Here is a 25,184-nt window from a genome sequence, read left to right on the forward strand (position 1 = left end):
ATGTCTTACTTTTATTAGTCTCGTCTCTTTGATTGGATCTAAGTTTCTGAATTGAAATGTTTTTGGATTTGATTTTGGAAAAAGGAAAACCTCGAGGTTCTAAAAAATGGGGCAAGAGAGAGTAACGGTGTCTCTGAGTCCTTGATGAACCGGCGAGGGAAATCAATCTGGCCGAGATATCGTTTCAGTCGTTCTTTGTTTTGGTTTACGATCTGATTGTTGCTCGTCCACATCTTCGTTTTTTATTTATAAATTGATCTTCAAAACTTATGATTTTTGGCAAACTTAATTTGATCGGAAAATGCGAATGATGAATATCAAATTTATTATTTCTTCACTTTGATCCGATTGGGTAATTATTTATCCTTGTGGACAATATTCAGATTACTGACGCATTCACACTTTTTCTTATAAAATCCTAAGGTTTTTGTTTGATCGTATTATTTAGATCTCTTATTCGTATAATATTTGTGACTTATTTTTAGTTTGCTAATACAATTTTCTTCTAATTTGATTATAGAAAATCAGTTGTCCAAATCTAATCTATGGAAATGTCATACGTTTGTATGATGAGAAAGAAAGCAAAAGTAAAGTTGAAACCTAGAATACGCAAATTGATACCCTAAATTGGCGACTTCAATCACTAATTTCGAATGTACAAAATGATGGAGATAGTATTTAGGTGACATGGATGTCACTTAGCTAATTGACATCTTCAAATTGGTAGATTGATACTACGAAAACTAATTTGAGTTCTAATTAAAACATTGGGAAATGAGAACCGTGGAGTGAAATCGTCTTACCCAAATGAGAACATTGGCATAAGTTATTGATACTTTATCAAACAAAAAGATGTAAAGAAATTACTGAATTTTTTTTTAAGGATAAATCGTGTTGAAGCCCAGTGAACATGTAAATTTTGATGGGCCTCGGGTGTTTTGTGATATTCTAAAATAATTTAGTTGGGCTGTATTGAAATATGAAAGGCCCAACTCAAAGTCAGAGATAAAAAAAATTATACGACGGCCCATCTAAAAATACCTTGTTGGCTTGATGCAATAATTTCGTCCCTGGTTTAGCAATGAAAGAGAATTTTATATGCTCTCAAGTCCTATACTAATGATTCAAATGATTCATTGTCAATATAGTACTTGTTACTACAGGTTATTTGGTTTTCACTTTCCGAAAAGTCTAGACGGTTTTCACTTAAGTTACAAAGCCTAAGAAGAAGATGCTACTGCAACACATAACAAGTCAAAAACGTTGCGTTGAGTTTTTAGTACCAAGTCTACTGAATCAAAAACAAAAAAAACTCTCAAACACGCTTGAAAGCTTCTGTCGTGATCACTGACGAGGACTGGTGACATCTTTTTCTCTGACATTATATATTTAACTTCTTTTTTTTTAATATGAAAAGTGAAAACATAACAGTATGACTAACTACACTTTTCCTCTTGACTTTATATATATTTTATTGAAACGTAAAAAAAGACATCAATAATTCTTGAGTAATGTATATCTTAATTATTTTTGCCCAAAAAAAATGTATATCTGAATTATTCGTAATTTTCACACGAATTTCGGAATATGTAACTTGTATGTATATGTTTGCATTTGGTCACTGTTACTCACTGCAGTGTAATTAGTCTACACTCTAACTTCTATTCTGTTAAAATGAACAAGTCGAGTAGAAAACGTTAGTTAGTTTGTTACTACTAGATTCAATTACCAAACACTATACTGTACTATTTTATTTAGTCCAAACGAAAATACTGATCTTTGAGAAATGTGAGTTAAGTGTTACACCGAGACCAGAGCCATTATGTCTCCTCTTTCTCTATTTTCTTTTGTCAAACCCAATGCTTAAAAATCCGCATTTCTAGGATTCAGTTCCCTCGTTTTGTCTAAAAAGTTGAATTACTCCATTTTATCGTGGTTACAAACCATTACCCAAGAGACAAGAATGATGATCAGATCACTTTTAACATTTTTGGTAGTTTAAACTTTAAAGCCTTTACATTTGGATTTTTCATTTACAGGTCAATAAAATACGTATCTTATTAACCTGTGTAAATACTGCAGATGATAATCCTACCGATCTAGCACAACCGCCATTGCACGTTTTAAAGTCTGGTATTCGAAGTTTTCACCTTTTTAAAAAAAAACTTATTTTAGAATTGGATTCGACAAAACAAAACGAGGAAAAAAGATTGAACGTAGAAGATAAGGCGTAGGGGTCCATTATTATTCTCCAAGTTGCAAGAAATCCCAAACAATAAAAAAAAACACAAGATAAAGGATTACCAAATCAGAGCTATGATTACCTAAACAAATAAATGTTTAACTGAAATTTAGAACAAAACTTTTATATTTAATACAATCCACCTGAAAAATATATATATAGCTTGAGAAGAGCTCATTTGTTAAAAAAACACACCCTGGTTTTAGTCTTTGCAAAAGAGAGTAATATATATGAGTTAAATACTTAAGAAATTCATAAATACTTTAAAAGAGAAAAACTAGTTTATATTAGCAGTGGACCAACCAATTTTGCTTTGAGAATTGCGGACCCAATCAATTCCAAAATTGCAACTTTAGCTTTTGCGCGGTCAGATATATATTTTCTATACTATTTTTGTCACACACAAAAAAAACTTTATTTTTCCTGTAGGTTTAACTATTTTTCTATATGTACAAAAAAAACTCCCTGAAAAGTGAAAACCTCACAAATTAGACCTACATCGTATATATGTTGTTTGAATAAAATGGATGTATGATTGACAATTTTATTCACAGACTTCCAGACAACTATTTCTTGTATAATCCATTTTTCTTATCTAACATAAGAGCTTAACAAAACTTTTGTCCAAAAAAAAAAAAAACTTTACAAATCATATATAGGGTCCGAATTATATGGATATTAATTGGCCGATACAAAAAAGAAGTAAACGATCTGATAAGAACGGAGAAATGAGAAGTCTAATACAAATCGATTGACATGTCTACAAAAAGGTTATAAAATGAATTATTCTTTTATTGCGATCATATGTACTCCGAGGAATGGAAGTTTATAGAGTTTAGACTTTAAGCTTTGATGAAAAGGATCAGATTGAGTGACCCGCAAAGGGCAAAAATGTATAGACAAATAATGTGACAAAAACAATTCATTTTTTTTTTTTCACTTAAAATTTTATTAAAGATACTAATTGTAGAATCAAAGATGAAATACATATGCCCAAACAAGAAAAATCTAAGTCGGCAAATAAACAAGTCTCCGAAGACATAGCCGGAAGAGAAAGGAATATTCTCCGAAAACCTAATCCCTATCAAAGGGAGACAACTAAACTGAAATAGACACACAAAGCAAATATAATCAAGCCACAATCAAAAGAGGACGATTCCCAAAACTAAAAGCAAAGGTAACTAGGCAAAAACCTTGAGAGATATGATAGAACCCGAGAACAACAGAGAAACTCTCCTTTTGAAACGCCTGCGAATGCGATTTATCACGGATGCCTACGGCCAAACCAGGAATAAACCCCTACCACCTCCTATCATGTTGAGAGCCAATCTCTCGAGAACCAAGGAAACATAACCCAACAAGCAAAGAGCATTCATAGAAACTCAAACAAGCTTCCAGATGCGACGGCGACGACGACTCAAGCGTCACTTAACGTCTAGCTAGAATCCAACAAAAAGCGATCAGATATAAACCAGATCTCAAAAGCAAGGACAAGGAGCGAAGCAAAACTTCTCAAACATCACCAATCTCAAGAAGGAGCTCGACGAAAGATCAAGACAGCTAACACACACCGCGAACACAAGGAGAAGAAGCTCTGTAAACTGAAAAGACTATCATAACCAAACATGAAACACGAATTCATATGAAGCATAAAAATGGCTGTGGTGGTGGGCAGCACAAAAGTTATCTTTGGACCCGAAATAATATATTATATAGTACATATACATATTTTAATTAAAAGCTTCTATCAAAGCATCCTTGTAGAAGACGATGAATAATCAATTGCATATGTCTAGGCGTCATATGATCGCAATAAAAGACTATAACAATTCTACTTTATATTGTCCTCAATAATGTAAATACTTTTTAATCTTGACGGTAAGAATATAATAAATTAAGAATACGTTATACGTTAATCGTAACCTTGTGGAGTTGTCGTCAGTGGTCACACCTTTGTAGTTGATGTGTGCATACATTCAGGCGTATTAAATACGTGCAATTATACTGACTTTTTCTATATAATCAAGATGTTTAATACACTGATAGCTTGTCGCATTAATTATAAACACAATTAATGTTGTCACATGAAACCTTTCGGGAAAAAACTAACATTTTGGCCTAGAGAGAGATGTGAATAAACAACAATTTAAAAAACCATTTCGAGCATTTTATTTCTTGTAATTTTGTAGCAAAATTTTCTTATCCCCAAACACCAAAAACTTTCTCACCAATAAAACTCACAAATCTCCTCACGGTTCCCTTCTCCTCCTCCACCTTCTCACAAGCGTCTCCGGCACAAAAAAACTCCATTGGTTCCAAACCGCCGCTGCAACCACCTCCATCTTGAGTCAACTCGCTTGAACTCGTACACGGACACGAATTCACAACTGACTCACCGAGTCGACTCGGAATCTCTGAGTCATCCGTACTAAAGCTAGAACTAGCAAGAAGTGAAGAAGACTTCCCTGAACGCTTTCTTCTATCTTTCTTACCAGTAACGTTCTTTTTCTTGTTCTTGTTCTTCTCCAAGCTATCTTCGAAGGCATCGATGATTTCATGAATAAGCTGCCGACTCGGTGACGAGTCCCATCTAACCCAGTAACTCGTGTAGCAGCTAAAGCAGTCACAGTGGAAAAGAGGCGAGTGATTGTCGAAAAGGGCTTTTTTGTGGGCTTTGGTCTTATTCAGGCGAGAGGTAGGGTTTCGCTCGCCGGAGTAAGATGCGGTTGATATGAGATAGGCTAAAACTTCACGGTCTTCCGGTGAGAGAACCGCCGCTAGTGAGAAAATAGCGACGGGAAGAAGAGTAAGAAGGTGGTCGTTGGATTTTATCTGCGGCGGCGACGGGTGTACGGTTCCTTTTCTGTAGAGCTTCTTCATATTTTCTATGGAAGAGAGAGAGAGAGAGACTTGTGGAAGAAGATGTTATCGAGACTTTAAATACCGAAAGTTTTATTAGGTTTTGTTTGTTTTGGTATTGTTTTTTAGTTATTGTCTCTCGTCTTAAAAATCCACCGCCTAAACCTTTGTTTAATGGCAAAACTAGGTTTAAGCAAAAATCATTCGACCACTTTGGTTTTCATCAAATTGGTTAAAAAAAAGTCAGTAAAATGTTAAAAAATTTCTTTTGTATGACCAATTAATCAGCTTAGACGGCTGACTTATATATGAAATTAAGCTATCTTTATTGACTAAACAATGTTCCGATTAACTCTTATCAAAAATTTTATAACATTGATTATATATGAATAAACTAAACTTAATACATTGAATTCCACTACAAAATTCAATGTAGGAAATACATTTAAAGAAAACAGACCAAAAATACTAAATAAAATTAATTATTTGTGTGTTTGTAAGACTGTTTGTGTTTTATTTCACATAAATCCTTCGGCTTTGGATGAGTGATTGTTTTTTTTGGATATACACATTGGTTGCAATAAGTTTTTTTGTTACAAACTTAAAAATGCTTCATTTGTTGACAAAAAAAAAGTGTTTATTAAGACCAATTAATCAGCTTACACTATATCTTCCACCACTTGTTAAGTAGGATCAGTCATTTGCTTAGATCCAATATTTAAATCGACATTCAAATAAATGTATAGTTTTTAGGTTCGAAAACTTGGAATGATGATATATAGTGGAGCTTGCAGTCGAACACTACAGTTAGTGCAGTGTAGTAAAAACTAAAAACGTAAAATATTAAGATGATTGCAATTTGCAACAGTGTTATTTACGGTGTGAATTATTTGTGATGGGTGCACGACACTTAAGTGAGTATATTAAACTTTTCATCATTCAATTACTAGCTTTTTATAAATAAGTTTTGAAGAGAGAGTTGCAAATGCTCATTAAGTTTGAATCGTCCAATTAATTAACTTTTATAAGTAATAAACGCACCACACTCCAATAAAAGTTTCTTAAATGGAAACATTATAGAAGACATATCGAGTGAGATGTTGCAGTCTACTCCTATAACTCTGAATCTCAAATATAAGCTATATAGCCAATGCCATCAATCCTTTGTTATTTTAGTTTTTCCTTCAACAAATCGAAGTAAATTAGTATAAAATTTGTAAGAAAGACAAACAATCGGATACTCCGATAGAGCCGGGCCAATAATATAACGGGCCGAAAGTGAAAAGGCCTTATTTAAAATGTTGCCTAAACAAAATAATATAGACCACTACAACTTACAATAAGTTTTGGTAGCCAAACAAAAACTTTATAGATAATTGCTTCTCTAAACCCCCAAAACTTATATATATTTACAATATAGTATAAAGAACTCTGAAACATCAACACCTAGAGCCCTATACTTTATTCTAAAATATTTGCAACCCCACTTCACTGCCGTTGAAAGCCACCGTTAGCTGGCCAACCTTTAGACCACTCCTCCTCATCTCCCCATCTTTAAAACCATTAAAGGTCGTCATTTTAACCGATTCTTCAAACCCTACACGCGGTCCACAGCCGCAGCTCTTAACCCTACTCACCACTTCGTTTGAGGTTCGTTTATAGTGACCGAACCACTTGGCTTGCATATAACCATTCCTTCTCCACGGCGGCACGAAAATATCCGCTCGCTTCATCGACCGCCTGATCTCAAAGCACATGATCCTCACAAGCTGTTTCAGCTCCTCAGGTGTTCCCACAAAGACACGTGGCACTTGAGCTAAGACGGAGAGGTATCTTGTCGTTGGCCGTGCAATCTCGAACTCTCCGGCAAGATTTGTCTCGACGATGTAACGGTTCTTATCTCCTGCCTTAACGTCTACATACTCGTACTTCCCAGCCGTGTTCTTACCAAATTTCTCCCATCGAGACTTGCAGAGACCTAAACACGTAGATTAATCTTTTCATTTCAGTATAATTGCACACTTACAAAATACTAACAAAAAAAGTTGCACATTTAAATACAAAACATGTATGCAATATGGTACCATACACATCCAAAAAGATGTGAATATTACAACATCAAATGAGATAAAAATTGACATACGATTATCGTTCATAAACATATTTCATTAGCATCTCACTTAATTTCAGGTACAACAATTCATATCTAAATCCTAATGTGATTTGTTCTACATATCATGGTATGCTGATGTGTATGGGGAGAAAATACTTACACTAGCCAGGAACTCTTTATAAGAATCAAATGACTAAATAATTAACCAACCTCAAAGCTCAAATGTGCTACTCTATATTGATCAAATTTATTTCTGAATCATGTTTTTGTAATCACGCCTTCAAATCTATTTCTTTGCAAACTTAATTTTGGTTTCACTATTTCAACCTTTAACAAAAATTCAAATAAGAAAATCAAATGACCAAAAACTCTAAGAGCTTAGCTAGGTTTAGAAGAATCAACTCAACCCAACAAAACTAAATCTCAAACGGATTTGAGCCAACCATTTAAAGTTTGTACCGAACAAACTTAACCAACCTCTGAAAACCAACTACATACAATTGTAATTTCATACGAACATAGAGTAATAGAGATAATTGTTATTACCTGCATCAAAACCTTTGTTACGTAGATAAGCCATAAAGTGACGTTTCTCCCCGGCGAAGACCCGACTAGCATTTACCGCCTCATCCATTATTCTCTGCCGCTCTTCGCCTCCGTGGTTTTCAAGAATCTCCCGTAACCTCTCCTTCACATCTTCGTAATCCTCATCCGATTTATCATCTTCTTCTTCCTGAAAAGCATCCTCAGGTAAAGTTTCCACTTCTCTGTCGATAAAAGATTCGACCAGATCCCAAAGATCTTCTGTGTCATCCGGAGAGTGATCGCTTCCGCTGCTGCTAGCGCACGGAGGGCGTGCACGCGCCGCCGCCACATCAAAAGCCGCCGCTGTTCTGATAAATCGTCCTCCTATCTCTACCATTTTATGCCCTTTTCTTGATTTCTCATCTTCTCGGTGACTTGTGGGATATATATACACGAGTATTAATTATATTTAGTGATATGTTTTCATTATGTTGACAGAGACTTTGACTTTTTGACGGAGTAAACGACAAAATGTAAAATATGACAACATGATGGTGAAAAAGGATTAACGGCGTTTTGTGTAACGGAGAAACCCTAAATCCCGTTAAATTAATTACAGCTTTGGGATATGCTGGCGGATTAATTTTAGATTCTCAATTGTTACCACCATATTGTCCAGATACATTCACTTTTAAAAGGATTATATCAGAAAAATAAAATAATTAGGCATTTAGTGTTAGTCAATTAATTTTCATTTTTAGATTCAGATTTTTAATAACACCTTTGTATATTTTATTTACTTCAAAAATTCTGATTAACGGACGCCAACATTTATTAACTAACGTCCGTGACAAAGTATCCATAACCAGTTCCAGTTGGAGTAAAAACTAAAAAAGCTAGGTCACGGTCACGGTTACATAGTAGCGCGTGGACACACGTACCGGCAACAAGTTAAATTGTGGTTACCACGTGGCAAGTTGTGGTCGGATCTTTCGTCTTGTTTTTTTTTTCACATCAGTAGATTTGCTGATACATTCTAAACATCTGATGCGGAAACCAGAAGTAGTAGAGTAAACCAAACACGTCCAAGTTCAATGAATCTGAAATGCTGTCTAGATTCAATGTATCTAAAGTTCTTGCAATTAGTAGTTGAATACTATTAAACCTTGTCACCGCTAATGGCTTCATCCGGATAGAAACTTATCTATTACACGTGACGGCACTAGTGTTTGGCTCTGTCTTAGTCATATAAAAAATCTCAAATTCTAACAAATTTCTAAAAAAATCTCAAAATATTTGTTCTACTAAACAAAAATCAAAATCACTACGTTTTCATGATTCTCGTGCATGTGGTTCTATATATAAGATATATCGGACTGGTCTGATCTTCTTAACTCTCAAAACCCAGTAGCTTCCTCTAGGTTTGAACACTTCTCCTTTGGATTTAGACAGTGACGTGTTTGAAACACTCTGATCACTAATCACATATATTGAATTTAGTTCTGAATTTTCTGCCACAAATCCACTAATTCCTTAACGAATGAACTAACTAAATCATTTGTAGAACTCTTAAACCTTATGTTGATCTGTTTGACTGACAATTGTGGGTGATTCTTGATTATGGATCGTTAAGTTCTTTTACAACTAGAGTGTCTGAAATTGATGAATACAGTGATCCATTTGATTGTATTGTACCTACTATGACATGATCGCTTATCTATTTCGAAGGATGTGTTCCTTCCTGATTCCCAGTTTGCTAATAACATAAACTTCGATTCTATCTTCATCTTGATGATCAAGCGCGTTGGCTTTATAAATTTTTTGAATGTTATAGCTCTGTTTGATTCAGAGACAATAAGAGTTTTTGTGGATATTGTAGTTTGCTTTGTTGGATCATCCCTTCAAATGATCTTCTAGAGAGTATTTGAGATACTCCTTCAATTCCACATGCTTTAAAATTAGTTTTTTTTTTCTTTTGTCGTCGTCTGTGTTCATTAATTAATATTGGACATTGCTAGCAATTTATGTGTTAGGGATGCATCGCCTTGGATCAATCTCGAGAATAGGCAAAATACTTGAACCGAAAATGAAATAAAAACACCAAGTTAATGAATTTTAGTCTTTCCAACTAATTAATTTTCGTTGGTAATTTGTAGTTGTTGATTCAGTTAAATGGTTTCTTGCTATATCTTAATTATTATTGTGCGACCCTGGCTAACACTTTCTCAATCATTCTTTTGTTCTCAGCAGATTAATACTGCTGGGCGTTACGGTTGGATTGACCATCTTCTGCCATTTTTATAACTTTACGCTTAAGTAGCTTATTTGTAGATCCACATTCGTGAATCGGAGTGTAGAGATTTTTTTGACGCATGCTTTCAAAACAAATTGTTATTTCCTCATATTTTAAGATCGGCATATTAAAATGTAGATTTATCTTTTTCATTTTTATGATAGCCAAAATGTATGGTAAGTTTAGAGGATAGTTTAAAACTGATATAATATGATTAGCTATAAAGTTTGAAATGATAAGTTGATAAGTTCGATTTTTTAAAGTATAGGTCTTCATATTGTTGTGTTGTTCTTTTTTTGTATAGTTGGTAATTAAAACTCATAATTCTTGATGTTAATGTATCAAATATGAACTTACCATTCCAAGCTTTTCTTCTTATGTTTTGCTTCTTGTTTCGTCTTATATTTTGCTCATTTTTTTGCCTTTTTTCTTATATTTTAAATTTTACAACGATTCCAATTTGTCTAATGTATTAATCGATAGTGTTGTAGTAAAATGTATTTTATTTATTAAATTCATTATAAAAAATAATTTAAGATTTTTTAAAAATATTTCACATGGTAATTTCGATAAGAAACTTGGTTGGACCTATGTAAATACATAAGAAGGAAGGCAACCACATGGATGAAGAAGGACAGCGGGATGGAACTAAGTCGTGCTAGCGATATACACGGTGTTTGTTGACAAGTATACTGGTGTTCTCCCCTCTTAAGATCGCCAACACCAACGACAAGGCACTGCTTCACCCATTCCACCACGGATCGTTTCTTAGCCAATTGACCAAAAACGAGCATGACTGTGGTAATGACACACTGATGATGGTATGCTTATGTTTGTGAGCCGGGATTTTCATACTATTACTTCGCGCTAGAGGTTTTCTCATCGGGAAAATTGGATGGCCTATCCCTCTCTTGTTTTAACATGCTTTGCAATTGAACATGTAATATTGGACATTTCTTGCTCTGTTATAGGGCCTATATATACATCCCCTTGGATCAATCTCCAGAAAACGAAAATTACTTGAACATGAGCTTTGCTTATTTAACTACCCGGCAACATAGCTTAAAAGTGAGGTATTTAGGTCATTTTTATGTGGATCTACGCGTATCGCTTGATTTTCTTTAAACTTTGTTTGATCAAACGAATGGACCAATTTATCCTATGATATTATCTTCCATGTGTTGGTGTTTTGTAAGCCAGTTGAATTCTTACCAACATCTTGTACCAAGGAGTCACTTATTTCTGAGTGTCTTTGTAAGACTTTCTTGTTCATATATTAAAAAGATCTACGTCGCTTCCAAGCTACTATAAATAATGAAATCAAAGAGATTAAGATATCATGCTATTTCAGATTATTCTACAAACCAAAAAAGAGATATCGATCTTTCTCTTTTATGCTAGTTGCTCACCTTTTGGAAGACTTGACAACTGATGAACAACTCTTACTCATAGGATTGAAAGATCTAAGGAATGATGATATATACACGTTTTTGTGACAGACATGCGTCCAAGTTTTGTTCCCATTTGGTCGTGCGTGCAGGTTTCTCTTTCTTTGACCGCTTCTAATTCCATAGATCGTGCTATAATGTAGTTTTGAGTTATCAACATATTAAACTCTATACTTTATATGATTTAACGTTGACGGCTGACTATTTTATTCTTTAACATCATAGAACCTCTAGGAACGTGCGTCCAAGTTTGAGGAATTCAGTGACGATGGTTTTATCTCCCCGCAAAGGTCAGCTCTTTTTGTCTTCTCTACGTTATTTCATCAACGTGTAAACATGTCACTAATTGAAAATTTCCGTAAAAAAAAAGAAGGCCAAATTGGAGAGAGAGAAAGAGATACGACTTTGGAATTTCTAAACTGTTTTATAAAGATGGAGCACATAGAGATATTAGATGTTCATAATTAGTAAAATTGGGTTTCTTGACCCATAAGCAATGTTGTTCCCTCCTCTTCGTTCCCTCTTTCTCTTCACCCTCTTGCTCTCCTCCGTTTGTTTCTTACAAATCAAAGCAGACCACGACGATGAAAGCGACTTGGGCAGTGATATCAAAGTAGACAAACGTCTCAAGTTCGAGAACCCGAAGCTACGTCAAGCCTACATTGCTCTTCAATCATGGAAAAAAGCAATCTTTTCTGATCCTTTCAACTTCACAGCTAATTGGAATGGTTCAGATGTTTGCTCCTACAATGGAATCTATTGTGCTCCTTCTCCTTCATACCCGAAAACCCGAGTCGTTGCTGGCATTGACCTCAACCACGCTGACATGGCCGGTTACTTGGCTTCCGAGCTAGGTCTCCTCTCTGATCTCGCTCTGTTCCACATTAACTCAAACCGTTTCTGCGGTGAAGTCCCTCTCACGTTTAACCGCATGAAGCTTCTCTACGAGCTTGATCTTAGCAACAACCGATTCGTCGGTAAGTTCCCTAAGGTTGTCCTCTCTTTGCCTTCCCTTAAATTCTTGGATCTCCGCTACAACGAGTTTGAAGGCAAGATCCCATCAAAGCTCTTCGATAGAGAGCTTGACGCTATATTCTTGAACCATAACCGGTTCCGGTTCGGGATTCCCAAAAACATGGGAAATTCCCCTGTTTCTGCTCTGGTTCTTGCGGACAACAATCTCGGAGGATGCATACCGGGAAGTATCGGTCAAATGGGGAAAACACTCAACGAGCTTATCCTCTCCAACGACAACTTAACCGGTTGTTTACCTCCTCAGATCGGAAACCTCAAGAAAGTGACGGTTTTCGACATCACTTCAAACCGTCTACAAGGTCCGTTACCATCTAGCGTTGGTAACATGAAGAGCCTAGAAGAGCTTCACGTGGCTAACAATGCCTTCACAGGAGTTATTCCTCCAAGTATCTGCCAGCTTTCTAACCTTGAGAACTTTACTTACTCTTCCAACTACTTCTCCGGTCGTCCTCCTATATGCGCAGCTAGTTTGTTAGCCGACATTGTGGTGAACGGTACCATGAACTGCATCACCGGTTTGGCTCGTCAAAGATCGGATAAACAGTGCTCATCTTTGCTTGCTCGCCCTGTGGATTGCAGTAAGTTTGGATGTTACAACATCTTCTCTCCACCACCACCGACGTTTAAGATGTCACCTGAAGTCCGGACACTTCCTCCACCGATTTACGTGTACTCATCGCCTCCTCCACCACCGTCGTCAAAGATGTCCCCTACCGTCAGAGCATACTCTCCCCCACCACCACCTTCGTCCAAGATGTCACCCTCTGTCAGAGCATATTCACCACCACCGCCTCCTTATTCCAAGATGTCACCTAGCGTTCGAGCTTACCCTCCTCCACCACCACCATCACCATCTCCCCCACCGCCTTACGTATACTCATCTCCTCCACCGCCCTATGTGTACTCATCTCCTCCTCCACCGCCGTATGTGTATTCATCCCCTCCTCCACCGCCTTACGTATACTCATCTCCTCCACCGCCTTACGTGTACTCATCTCCACCCCCGCCTTACGTATACTCATCTCCACCTCCGCCTCCTCCAAGTCCACCACCACCGTGTCCTGAATCATCTCCACCACCGCCTGTTGTATACTACGCACCCGTGACACAAAGCCCTCCACCACCATCACCGGTATACTATCCACCAGTAACACAAAGCCCTCCACCACCATCGCCAGTATACTACCCACCGGTGACAAACAGTCCACCACCACCATCACCGGTATACTATCCCCCAGTAACATACAGTCCACCACCACCATCACCAGTTTACTATCCCCAAGTAACACCAAGTCCTCCACCACCATCGCCGCTATACTATCCCCCAGTAACACCAAGTCCACCACCACCATCACCAGTTTACTATCCCCCAGTAACACCAAGTCCTCCACCACCATCACCAGTTTACTATCCCCCAGTAACACCAAGTCCTCCACCACCATCACCAGTTTACTATCCATCGGAAACACAAAGTCCTCCACCACCTACTGAGTACTACTATTCACCAAGCCAGTCTCCGCCACCAACAAAAGCATGTAAAGAAGGCCATCCACCACAAGCAACACCAAGTTACGAACCACCTCCAGAATATTCATACTCATCATCACCACCACCACCATCTCCTACGTCCTACTTTCCACCGATGCCAAGCGTCTCATATGATGCATCTCCTCCTCCTCCTCCGTCTTACTACTAGTTTCAACCATTGAGTAAAAAAATGCATTGCCTTATGATTAACGAGACTACTCACAATTATATTCTTTTGGCTGCGAGACTTTAATTTGTGTGTTTTGTTGATTTAAAGAAAAAAAGACATTCCAGTTACTTTTTCTTGTAATATTTTTTTTTCTTTTGGATATTATGTTCTTTTTTCCCTAACACAGAGCTGCTCATTAGCAGCAATGGAGTATATAGTTTCAGTTTATTTAATTTGATACTAAAATGTTCTGTATAAATAATAAAGAAAATAATAAATCCTTTCACAAAATCCATTTTTATCTCAAATTAAAATTGAATATTTAATTGAAAACTGTAAAGATGACGTCAACTTCTCAGTCATCATCTCAAAAACGGAAGCTTAAGAAAAATCTATACCTACCACTTCGAACTAACTCTCCTCTCTCGCTTACTGGAATTTGGGGATTAGCTTGGGAAACTTCGCCGGAGATTCATACGTCGTCGTCGTCTTTAGTATCTGTATCGTCAATGGCGTTGCTGAAGTCTTTCATCGATGTTGGCTCAGACTCGCACTTCCCTATCCAGAATCTCCCTTATGGTGTCTTCAAACCGGAATCGAACTCAACTCCTCGTCCTGCCGTCGCTATCGGCGATTTGGTTCTGGACCTCTCCGCTATCTCTGAAGCTGGGCTTTTCGATGGTCTGATCCTTAAGGACGCAGATTGCTTTCTTCAGGTTCGTTTTTCCGATTCCTATAAACTCGGATTACTATGTAGTAGTACCCTGGGAATGTTTCCGTAAATGATTTCGAATTTGCTATTTGAACCTGATCTCTGAAGTTTGCTCCATGGTTTATTGGATAGATCAATCCCGTTTAGCTCGAAAAAAATCCATTGTTCTACTCAATTGCTCGTTGCTTCGATTCATTATCTGTTACAGTTTGAGTTTTCTGTTCACGATTTTGAACTTTTGCAACTATGATTATTGCTTTATGATCTGACGGTATAGTGTATTGCTTACACTTAGTGATGAGGAAAATGAGGTTGTGTTTATTTTCTGGTGTGTTTCTTTTGATGTTAATATTGTTTAGTTTCTGTGCTCTGTTTGCAGCCTAATTTGAATAAGTTCTTGGCCATGGGACGGCCTGCGTGGAAGGAAGCGCGTTCTACGCTGCAAAGAATCTTGTCATGTATGCTCTGTTTGATCCTATTGATTTATTTGGATTTTTATGGAGTTTTGTTATTTGGCTTCAAGGTTTTGGTTTTGGTATGTTTTCATGCAGCTAATGAACCTATCTTGCGAGACAATGATGTTTTGAGGAGAAAATCATTCCATCAGATGGTTAGTAGTGTGAAATTGTTTTTTGCTTAAACTAGGGAAATTGTTTGTATATCTGTTACTTACGTTTATTGCTGTTTGATGCAAATTTGCAGAGTAAAGTGGAAATGATTGTTCCTATGGTGATTGGGGACTATACAGACTTCTTTGCATCTATGCATCACGCGAAGAACTGCGGACTTATGTTCCGTGGGCCTGAGAATGCGATAAACCCAAATTGGTGCGTTTATGTTACTTTTGAGCTGAGAGTTTCTTCATGAAATGGTCAAGTCGAAAGGATGACTCTGTATTAACATGACATTACCATATTTTTCAGGTTTCGTCTTCCCATTGCATATCATGGACGGGCATCATCTATTGTCATCTCTGGGACTGACATTATTCGACCAAGGTTAGGAAATTGTGTATTATTATCTGGTTTTTGGTGGGCTGAGAATGGTTGTTAAGAATAATTCACATGTCATATTTGAAGTCATGCATCATGCAAGGTTTTATGCTTTGACAAGAAATATAGTTTTTTATAAGATATTATTACATTGAAACCAATATTGGCGGATGGTAAAATTTCATGCAGACAAATTAATAATGAAATGCTAATTCCAGTTTTATCTTTGCTTGTTTTGCTTTCTTCCAGAGGTCAGGGCCATCCACAAGGAAACTCTGAACCATATTTTGGACCTTCGAAGAAACTTGATTTTGAGCTTGAGATGGTAAGCATCTGATGCCTCAGTTATGTGGATTTGTTTTACAATGATTCGGTTGATGCTTTTTGGTGCTAGTTAAGAATAACGGCATTGACAAACCTCTCTTTTATCACATGATATTCAGGCTGCTGTGGTTGGTCCAGGAAATGAATTGGGAAAGCCTATTGACGTGAATAATGCAGCCGATCATATATTTGGTCTATTACTGATGAATGACTGGAGTGGTACTCACTTAACTATAGTTTTCGTTGAGTCATCTTTAACCTGACCGGGCATGACCGGTTTTTTTAAATGTTTGTTGTTATAGCTAGGGATATTCAGGCGTGGGAGTATGTACCTCTTGGTCCTTTCCTGGGGAAGAGTTTTGGTGAGATATTTGGCTTCAATACTTTGATTTCATTTCCTCTAGTTGAAGTATATGGGCAAAGAACTTCGGTGAATGTTGTCTTGTTGTGTTGTAGGGACTACTATATCCCCTTGGATTGTTACCTTGGATGCGCTTGAGCCTTTTGGTTGTCAAGCTCCCAAGCAGGTTGGTACTTAGGCATCACATTCTTTTTGTGTCACGCAATCACTGATTCTCTCATGATCTAACTTGTTCTTGGGGCAGGATCCACCTCCATTGCCATATTTGGCTGAGAAAGAGTCTGTAAATTACGATATCTCCTTGGAGGTAGCATTCGATATTGGAGTTTCACTTTTTGGCTTTTTGCTATCAACTATAACAGCTTATGGTGGACTGAACTGAAATAAACATCATGTTTTTACCTCTTATAGGTTCAACTTAAACCTTCTGGCAGAGATGATTCTTGTGTAATAACAAAGAGCAACTTCCAAAACTTGTGAGTTCCTCTATAATCTCCTACCCAATTCCTCCATATAATTAAACAGTTTGGTTCAAACTCTTTTAAACTTATTGTGACAGATATTGGACCATAACGCAGCAGCTAGCACACCATACCGTTAACGGTTGCAATTTGAGGCCTGGTGATCTCCTTGGCACAGGAACCATAAGCGGACCGGTAAACTCTTTTCGAACCAGTTCTCTCGTCTACTATATCACGTGATGACTACACAATAACTCGCAAAATCTTTGTTTCTTGGTTCTAAACGCAGGAGCCAGATTCATATGGGTGCCTACTTGAGTTGACATGGAATGGACAGAAACCTCTATCACTCAATGGAACAACTCAGACGTTTCTCGAAGACGGAGACCAAGTCACCTTCTCAGGTGTATGCAAGGTATCAGCTGATTAACACGGTTTCTGCTTTAGTTTAATTTGCTTTATACCCCAACAACTCCAAATGAATTTCGTTGCATGACATTTCGGTTAACGCTTATTAATCAAATTACGTCTATGATTAAACCGTTGTAGGGAGATGGTTACAATGTTGGGTTTGGAACATGCACAGGGAAAATTGTTCCTTCACCGCCTTGATCAGCTGTCGCCGGTAACGTACCTTTTATAACATTAATAAAAAAAATCCCGTCACCTGAATTGTTTACAGAAAAAATGGAATTGATGGGAGTATCACTTTATTGCAGGAAAAATGGTGAAAAGAAAGATTTCCATAATCACGATTAAGCACTTGGGGATATGAATATTATTAAGCAGATAACCCCAACCCATTAACAATAAGTCATTTCTCGATATTAGTGTAATATGTTACTGAATCTTTTATAAAGAAAGACAACGGAATATTAGTAACTTTCAATATAAAAAGTGATAATCATCGAGTGGTAATGAGTCCTTTAGCAACGGTCGGTCGTTTATACACAAAAACTTTCAATAATTGGTCTTTGCAAAATTACTAGGGAGTTATATTTATTTATACCACATTCACGAGTTATATACTAACGACCACCGTCAAAAAAAAAAACAATCTCATCCATATCAAGAAAAGAAAACAAAAAAATGAAACGTTCAAGAAAATTCTCATCGTCGACAACAACAACCACCGTTATTCACACTTTCTATAATGACCATACTACCCCTCCGGCAACCAAAGAAATCCCGATTGAAACTCCATTACCGGCGACGAAAGCCAACGTCAAAACAAACGCCACCGCCGCAGCAGCGAGGATTCAGTCTGGCTACCGTTCTTATAGGATCCGAAACCTATACAAGAAAATCTCATCCATCAATCGGGAAGCGAACCGTGTACAGAGCATAATCCAACGGCAAGAAACAGTAGACGCCATTAGAAGCGATGAGAAGGAACGTCTGAGAATGAACGAGACTCTGATGGCTCTGCTTCTGAAACTAGACTCCGTCCCTGGTTTAGATCCGACGATCAGAGAAGCTCGGAGGAAAGTGAGCCGTAAGATCGTAGGGATGCAGGAAATACTCGATTCAATCTCGGAGACTAAAGACGAAATTCAATGGTGGAATTACAACGATCTCGGCGGAGTAGACTCCGGACAAGGCGGTGGCGCGTGGCCTTTGTATTGGGAAGAAGCGGTGGAGGAAGAGATGTGTAGAGAGAGAGGCGGTGAGGAGATGGAGAGATTCTGTGCTCAGTATTTGGGTTTCAGATGTTTCCAGAGATTTCTCAGAGAATGACGGCGGTTTAATCCGGTGTGTCGCGGTGTACCGTGTACGATAGGTCATCGTTTGCTATTGTTTTTAGTCCGTTTATGTTCCATTAAATAACGAAAATTTCCACGGTTAATAACGAACGAATTATCTTTTTTTTTGTATGTTATACGAATCTTAAACAATAAATTAGTCTCCAAAGTCTAAAACTCAAATTTGGGTCCATGGTAATGTCAAAATATGGTTTAAAGTGAAATAACTTGTTACTAAAAATTATTTATCCAAATAATTATTGACATTCAAAATTCTATGAATGCGTATTGATCTTTTAGTGTTTATTCATGAATCATAATTCAAAATTGCAAAATAAATAGATTTGATCCTACACTAAAAAATTGCATAGCTAATTTGAAAAAAAAATACTAGTTAGTCAATTCTATCCGATTACTATGTGTGTGTGAGTATATTGACCGGAACAAAATACTTGTGTCATAATCCGGAATCAAATTCATCAAATGTGTGTGTGTGTGAGTATATTGACCGGGAAAAAAGAATAATGTGATATATCTCTTAGATATATGACTATAAATAGGAACTATATACTTTTAGCATTCAACGTATACAACATCAAGTTAAACGACAAAAAGATTCAACATACATATATAACATCAAGTTAAAGAGACAAAGATCCAACATGGTAACATTTAACATATTATTTTACCATCAAGAGAGCATTTACTCGATTTGTTCCTAAGCCGCACAGCTACACTTACACCTAGAAACGCAGCGTTTACACTCCAGCAACGACGGCTTGGCCGCGGTGTCGCATCGACACGTGGTGGTGCACTTCCTCTGAGTAACACCGCCCCAAAGACAACGAGCCATGCATCGGAGCACCGGCACGCACTTAGGGCAGTCGTATTTCATTTGCTCCGCCATGCATGTCTTGCAGCTGTTTTGTGATGGTGGATGCCGGCAGACACCGCCAGAGCCGACGGCCGCGGCTCTCGAAATCAATAGCAAGATTATGAGGAAGATGAGAGAAGAGAAGAGGCTTTGAAGCTTGTAGGTCTTCTTCATGTTGGAATTTGGTTTTGGTTTGTGAGAGAGTTTGGAAATTTATATCTTTGAGAATGTTATTGTCTTTATTTATATAGAGGTTTTGTCATGATATACAAAAATATTTCTGTTGATTAGATTATTATCTAGTGACTTCCACAAGAGTTAAAGACGAGATTGATAGTGCAGTACACCAAGATGCATTTAAGTGAGGCATTCATTGTTCTTGAAGTGTACAATTTCCTTAAATGCGCTCTTCACTCTTTTTTTATTTCAATGATATGTTAAATATATATATTTCCGGTAACAGAATGAAACATTTTTTTAAAAAACCAGATGAAAATATAGAATATACAAAATGAGTTTTGGTAAACTTGTAGAATGAAACAATTAAATAATAATATATATATGTGGCAAACTGAATTTAGTTTTGAAAACGGTATGAATGAAACAAGGGTCAAAACATTCGTAGAATTATTTTTAGTAAAAATATCCCAGTTTCAACCGAAGAACCTACTAAATTTCTTTTAGGCTTTTTCTTTATATTTAGAACTCTCCAAGGGAAAACCAAACCAAGTTAAGTTTCAAAATTTAGTTTTATATAGAAGTTTTGGACTATGAATAAACGAATAAGGGAATCTATAACGATGACGTACGTAGTTCATCTATATACATGCACATGTAACAAAATCTGTATCTAGCTAGTTTGAAAAATAGAATAAAATCCGAAAATAGTAACTTACAGAAATACAAACAAGCATATTGTCTATATCAAGTGAGATGAAGAATCATCCAAAAAAAGTTAGGCGAATAACGATATGAACAAATTTAAATTGAAGAAACAATAATGAATAATATTATATTTTTTTCTCTTCTTCCAGTAACTTTTGTGATGGATATCACAGCCAATTTTTGCGAATGTCGAAGGTGTAGTTGTTCTCCAAGTAGCACTGATTATCATCATCGACGAACTGAAAAATAGATACAAGACAATAAGTAAGTGATTTAAATAATCCATAAAATAGTCTACAAATTAATAAAACTCTAAGACAACATATTTTGCTAGATGATGCATACATACTTACATATATTGTAACTAAACTAAAAAAATGTAACTATTAGATTTTTGGTACCTTAGATTTAACAGAATAAGAGCCTCTAACGAGTAGACCAGAGGGTGCCGTCTCTTCAAACATAACATGAGTGTACGGTTCCGCCTGTGGACTAAACGTTCCTAACATCTCCTTTCTACTATACACTGTTCTCCACAAAGTTAAAGAAAATAAATTAGACAACGGCTTCTAAAATGTGTGTATTTGTGGTTAGCGAAAGTGTAAAAGATAAAAATACCCTTGATTCCGGTCTTCCAAACTGTATTGCTGTATTGGAGGCCGGACACAATGTTGTTGGTGACACGGAAAGTAAATATGAGAGTGTACTTAGAGCCTTCTTTGAGAGTGAACCATGGTCCTTTCGAAGCCGGTTTTCCGTTTTCAGGGATCGTTAATACCATGTCTTCTCTATCCGGTGACCTAATTGTTAAGGTTAGTATCTTTACCAGTGGATCCGGAGTCTCTGCATTTACATTTTGTCACTCTATCAAAACAGTACATATATATATATATATATATATATATATATTTTTTAATATTCCTACAATTATCTTATCTATTGAAATCTAAAAAGTAATTCTAATCGGATTCATCTGTTATTTAACCATAGATATAAACCGGATATTGGATTTTGGTTTACCTCCGACCTCCTCAAGATCCACGCTGCCTAGAAGTTGCTCCTTCCATCTCCTCAAGCTTTCATCATCCTAGACAAATTTTTAATTGTAGAAAAGCGCTATAGCCAAAATGCAATTGGGTTTGAATAATTTATGAAATCATAACAAGAGAGATCAAAACCTTGTCTTTCTCGAGCTGTTCTTTAAGAGCAATCATGGGACCAAGTTCGAGTTTCTTGTCTTCTTCTTCTTCATCATCATCTGTCGGACACATAGAGCTATGGCTATTTTTCCTGCTTAGCCCTTGTCCCTTTGGCTCTTCTGAAGACTCTCCAGCTTTCATCTCCTCATCGTTCAAAACCATCTTTGCTTTCCTGATCTCTATTCGTTCTCTGATTTAATTCAGATTTGTCGTAGAAAATCTCTACCGTTGGATTTGATTCGACATGATTTACTGGAGATGGTTATGCAACTGAGTTCAACGAGGAGACAGCAAAAAAAAAAAAAAAAAAAAAACTTCAAAAATAAGACAGCAAAAAAAGAGTATGGGAGAATAAAAGAGAGTCTAATTAAAGGGTTTGTTTTTCGTCAAAAGAATGAGAAGAAAGTAACAAGAAGAGAAATAAAAGATAATGAGAGAGAAATGTTTGAGGAATGTTTAAATATGGAGTTCGAAGAAAAGGTCATATGTGGTGATCCTTAATTAATTAAGACTTGTAGTCTTCCCGTTCACAGGTTTTTTTTTCTTTTTCTAAAAATAATTGGTACAATATAATTAGCTATATATGCATGCATGCACGTAAATCGAAATAGACGCATTCACCTCTTAAGTCTGGTCCGAAAAAATTGTGTGCATAAAGCCCTGGTTACAAAATTGTTACTTCCGTTATCTACCATGACCAGCGAATGTCGTCGTGGCGATGGAGAAAAATTGGTCTGAGTCAGCAGTGGTAATATATAAAGGAAGAGAAATTTCATAGGTTTTAAAGAAAGTCAAATTGAAAATTTTATTGGGCTATTGAATTAGGCCTCTAGTCCCAAGTCCAACAGTGGTCTTTGAAATTTGACCTCCTCCACTATCTGATCGTTAAAATCGAATAAATAAATTTTAACAACTAATACATACTATTCGTAAAGACCAATGCAATCATTATAATCTAAGAAGTTTTTGTTTACCAAAAATATAAGAAATTTTGCTAATTCAATAGAGTTTCACGTACAATTTTTTCGAAAATTTCTATGATTGAACTATATAGCGATTGTTAACTAGAGTCTTCTCATGTCCAAGTATACACCATCCAGAAAAAAATACAGGATTAGAGCCATTTTGTTTTGTATTCTCTGATATTTTTGGGATCAGACCCAACCCAGATTTTGTAATGATCACCAAACCAAAAATATTTTTTCTCTTCATCAAAATTTTCTCTCATTTTTTAAAACATTATTTAATCATAATGTATGATCTTCATATCCAAATTCGAACCAATATTAATTATTTTGGATATGGTCTAGATCGATATATAGCAAACCACAATTCCCAATTACTAACCTTACGATATGAATCCTCTACCATGAGATTCAAATCTTTCTTCTAAATCAACGGTGTAGAACCACTCGTAGAGAAAATATAATTTAGAGACATATCCATCAGTTTGTCCGCGCTTTAGCGTTACACATGTTGAAGACATGGGGCGTTTTTCATAATTGGGACACGAAAAGTGAATTATTTACAACTTTTTTTCAGATCTACCTCATAAATTAATTAAAGTTATATCGAGGAGTAAAGGATATACTGTATGTGTCTCCCTCATTTTTTTATTTCCCCCACTTTTTTCTTTATAATATATCTAGTTTTTGATGAAATGTATGTTTTTGATAAACTATTTTCAAGTATAGTAACGGTTTTTTATCATTATTATTATTATTATTATTATTATTATTATTATTATTATTATTATTATTATTATTATTATTATTATTATTACGATATTGACCGACGACGTCATTAAGCTGCAATTTATTTATCTGCGACCAAACAAAATTTCTGGAACTTGGAAATAGAGTGATGAATGCATTATGTGTTAGATTAATATTGTATTGTATTAACAGATCAAAATGACCCTCTGTGTTGACTTATACCTAAGATATATCTACTTTTTTGTTCCCCTCTACCTAAAGTTTCCAGTTTTGTAACGTTTATCCCTTACGCATTATTGGTGTTTTAGTTCATTTTCGGACAAAACTATATGATAAATAGGACCAACTGAATGGGGTCATCTTAGCCGTCCAACTCTTTTTACCGGCTTTTCTGCTGGCCATTCTTTACAGATTGTGACGAGTACGTGTCTTGTGGCCTGTATCTTCTTCTCTTTTTGTCGAAAAAGAAATCAACCTTATGCACAATTTGCTCTACTTATTTCATCAACTAAAAGTAAAGCCTAAATATAGATTGTTTATAAGGTTATAAAACCTGTTTAATCGAAAAAAAAAAAGTTTTAGAGCCTAAACATTAGAGATTGGCTTAAAATCTAATTAGAGAAAACATCAATCACACAATTTTGATTTACAAAATTAAAAAACCAACATCAATATGTTTAGATAAACTTAATAATCTATCTAACTAAAATATAGATAGTAAAAAGACAATAATGTCAAAATTAATCGTATCATGTATTTTCAATGTAAAGTATACTAAATGTAGAAATATAATGTCAAATTTAGTTTTCTAAATAAATTGGGAAAAATAAATATTACTAGTGAAGATAGTAATTTTTTCAATTTTCATATTAAAATGGTCATTTTGTTAGGCTTAAGATTTCCTTAAATGGCGTTATTGACCAAAAACGGAAACTGATGTACTTTAGGGTCCACATTCACGAGGAATCCTACCTGGCTTATAGTCACATGAGCCCGCAACTTGTAGCCACGTCATCTTAAGTCAAATATGGTACAAATTTAAAATAGAGTAGTACTAATTTTTTTCTTTTGGACAATAATATTTGATGTCATGGAAGATACTTTTGATTTGTATTTTTAAGAAAATTATTGACTACAATAGTAAAGATTGCATTCTCTTTCTCAGACAATAATCAATCTCACATCGTTTAACAGGATTAAAATGGTGAAAAGATAGTCATTTACACAGTTTCATCATGTTCTTTAGTCTGTTCTTTTCATGACATGTAATTTCCAATGCTAATTAACAGATGATAGTAAAATAAATTACAATACAAATATGTTAAAATTTGACAAAATGGTAAATCATTTGTTTATATTTTTATAAATCCAATACCAAAATGATTTGAAGTTGAAACGTTTTGAGTGTGACCCTTTAAATTTTATTCAAGGGTTCTTATTCTCCAAATTACCATTTTCACCAGAATCCAGGCTCTGTCATTATTATTTTAGTTGAGAAAACGACTTTTATCCTATTTACTCGTCACTGACCGGTGGTGTAATTTACTCCTTTTTGTAATAAAAATAAATAAATCATCTTTCTGATATGAAAAACCAATATTTCAAGTATATTTTTTAGTATATAATCAAGTTTTACAAATAAATCATAAAAATACGCATTCAAAGCTACAAATTCTCGTTCTATCTACTTTTTCATAGATCACTTTTC

At 35.8% G+C, this 25,184-nt stretch overlaps 7 protein-coding genes, 1 long non-coding RNA gene and 2 other non-coding genes across 10 annotated transcripts; 5 read left to right on the forward strand and 5 right to left on the reverse strand.

Annotated features, from left to right (window-relative positions):
* Positions 1-103: 103 nt before the first annotated feature.
* On the forward strand, positions 104-233 carry SNOR111. Its single transcript, NR_139739.1, has one exon. It is a non-coding gene; the product is annotated as an SNOR111; snoRNA (small nucleolar RNA).
* Positions 234-303: 70 nt separating this feature from the next.
* On the forward strand, positions 304-393 carry AT1G12015. The gene has a single exon (NR_139740.1). It is a non-coding gene; the product is annotated as a snoRNA (small nucleolar RNA).
* A 2,786-nt stretch (positions 394-3,179) lies between these two features.
* AT1G12020 (uncharacterized protein) lies at positions 3,180-5,366 on the reverse strand. Its single transcript, NM_001332017.1, has one exon. The coding sequence runs from the start codon at positions 5,120-5,122 to the stop codon at positions 4,442-4,444; it is 681 nt and encodes a 226-aa protein (NP_001318984.1). The 5' UTR covers positions 5,123-5,366; the 3' UTR covers positions 3,180-4,441.
* Positions 5,367-6,301: 935 nt separating this feature from the next.
* On the reverse strand, positions 6,302-8,161 carry AT1G12030 (phosphoenolpyruvate carboxylase, putative (DUF506)). The gene is made up of 2 exons (NM_101075.3): positions 7,761-8,161; positions 6,302-7,079 (listed from the first exon to the last, which is right to left on the reverse strand). Exons 1-2 carry the CDS (start codon positions 8,134-8,136, stop codon positions 6,568-6,570), a joined length of 888 nt encoding a protein of 295 aa, NP_172667.1. The 5' UTR covers positions 8,137-8,161; the 3' UTR covers positions 6,302-6,567.
* Positions 8,162-10,637: 2,476 nt separating this feature from the next.
* On the reverse strand, positions 10,638-11,230 carry AT1G04923. The gene has a single exon (NR_138800.1). It is a non-coding gene; the product is annotated as an other RNA (long non-coding RNA).
* Positions 11,231-11,808: 578 nt separating this feature from the next.
* Positions 11,809-14,498, forward strand: LRX1 (leucine-rich repeat/extensin 1). Its single transcript, NM_101076.2, has one exon. It carries the CDS (start codon positions 11,977-11,979, stop codon positions 14,209-14,211), a length of 2,235 nt encoding a protein of 744 aa, NP_172668.1. The 5' UTR covers positions 11,809-11,976; the 3' UTR covers positions 14,212-14,498.
* A 59-nt stretch (positions 14,499-14,557) lies between these two features.
* AT1G12050 (fumarylacetoacetase) lies at positions 14,558-18,024 on the forward strand. The gene is made up of 15 exons (NM_101077.6): positions 14,558-14,927; positions 15,303-15,381; positions 15,475-15,533; positions 15,626-15,750; positions 15,847-15,921; positions 16,165-16,240; positions 16,359-16,458; positions 16,542-16,601; positions 16,696-16,766; positions 16,845-16,907; positions 17,012-17,076; positions 17,160-17,256; positions 17,351-17,476; positions 17,611-17,686; positions 17,781-18,024. The coding sequence occupies exons 1-14, from the start codon at positions 14,721-14,723 to the stop codon at positions 17,671-17,673; spliced, it is 1,266 nt and encodes a 421-aa protein (NP_172669.2). The 5' UTR covers positions 14,558-14,720; the 3' UTR covers positions 17,674-17,686; positions 17,781-18,024.
* Positions 18,025-18,042: 18 nt separating this feature from the next.
* BAG5 (BCL-2-associated athanogene 5) lies at positions 18,043-19,047 on the forward strand. The gene has a single exon (NM_101078.3). It carries the CDS (start codon positions 18,151-18,153, stop codon positions 18,796-18,798), a length of 648 nt encoding a protein of 215 aa, NP_172670.2. The 5' UTR covers positions 18,043-18,150; the 3' UTR covers positions 18,799-19,047.
* A 267-nt stretch (positions 19,048-19,314) lies between these two features.
* Positions 19,315-19,912, reverse strand: AT1G12064 (uncharacterized protein). Its single transcript, NM_001035950.3, has one exon. It carries the CDS (start codon positions 19,849-19,851, stop codon positions 19,522-19,524), a length of 330 nt encoding a protein of 109 aa, NP_001031027.1. The 5' UTR covers positions 19,852-19,912; the 3' UTR covers positions 19,315-19,521.
* A 451-nt stretch (positions 19,913-20,363) lies between these two features.
* On the reverse strand, positions 20,364-22,053 carry AT1G12070 (Immunoglobulin E-set superfamily protein). Its single transcript, NM_101079.2, has 5 exons — positions 21,741-22,053; positions 21,583-21,649; positions 21,181-21,405; positions 20,964-21,088; positions 20,364-20,801 (listed from the first exon to the last, which is right to left on the reverse strand). The coding sequence occupies exons 1-5, from the start codon at positions 21,921-21,923 to the stop codon at positions 20,730-20,732; spliced, it is 672 nt and encodes a 223-aa protein (NP_172671.1). The 5' UTR covers positions 21,924-22,053; the 3' UTR covers positions 20,364-20,729.
* Positions 22,054-25,184: the final 3,131 nt, after the last annotated feature.

Source organism: Arabidopsis thaliana, assembly GCF_000001735.4.
Source record: "Arabidopsis thaliana chromosome 1 sequence".
Lineage (NCBI taxonomy): Eukaryota > Viridiplantae > Streptophyta > Magnoliopsida > Brassicales > Brassicaceae > Arabidopsis > Arabidopsis thaliana.

Coding starts and splice junctions, on each gene's coding strand:
- AT1G12030 (NM_101075.3), bottom strand. CDS start 8,136: ATGGTAGAGATAGGAGGACGATTTATCAGAACAGCGGCGGCTTTTGAT. Junction 7,080..7,760: donor TAACAAAGGTTTTGATGCAG/GTAATAACAATT, acceptor CTACGTGTTTAG/GTCTCTGCAAGTCTCGATGG.
- AT1G12020 (NM_001332017.1), bottom strand. CDS start 5,122: ATGAAGAAGCTCTACAGAAAAGGAACCGTACACCCGTCGCCGCCGCAG.
- AT1G12050 (NM_101077.6), top strand. CDS start 14,721: ATGGCGTTGCTGAAGTCTTTCATCGATGTTGGCTCAGACTCGCACTTC. Junction 15,382..15,474: donor GCTGCAAAGAATCTTGTCAT/GTATGCTCTGTT, acceptor GTTTTCATGCAG/CTAATGAACCTATCTTGCGA. Junction 17,477..17,610: donor CCTTCTCAGGTGTATGCAAG/GTATCAGCTGAT, acceptor AAACCGTTGTAG/GGAGATGGTTACAATGTTGG.
- LRX1 (NM_101076.2), top strand. CDS start 11,977: ATGTTGTTCCCTCCTCTTCGTTCCCTCTTTCTCTTCACCCTCTTGCTC.
- AT1G12064 (NM_001035950.3), bottom strand. CDS start 19,851: ATGAAGAAGACCTACAAGCTTCAAAGCCTCTTCTCTTCTCTCATCTTC.
- AT1G12070 (NM_101079.2), bottom strand. CDS start 21,923: ATGGTTTTGAACGATGAGGAGATGAAAGCTGGAGAGTCTTCAGAAGAG. Junction 21,650..21,740: donor AACAGCTCGAGAAAGACAAG/GTTTTGATCTCT, acceptor AAATTTGTCTAG/GATGATGAAAGCTTGAGGAG. Junction 20,802..20,963: donor CTTATTCTGTTAAATCTAAG/GTACCAAAAATC, acceptor TCTATTTTTCAG/TTCGTCGATGATGATAATCA.
- BAG5 (NM_101078.3), top strand. CDS start 18,151: ATGAAACGTTCAAGAAAATTCTCATCGTCGACAACAACAACCACCGTT.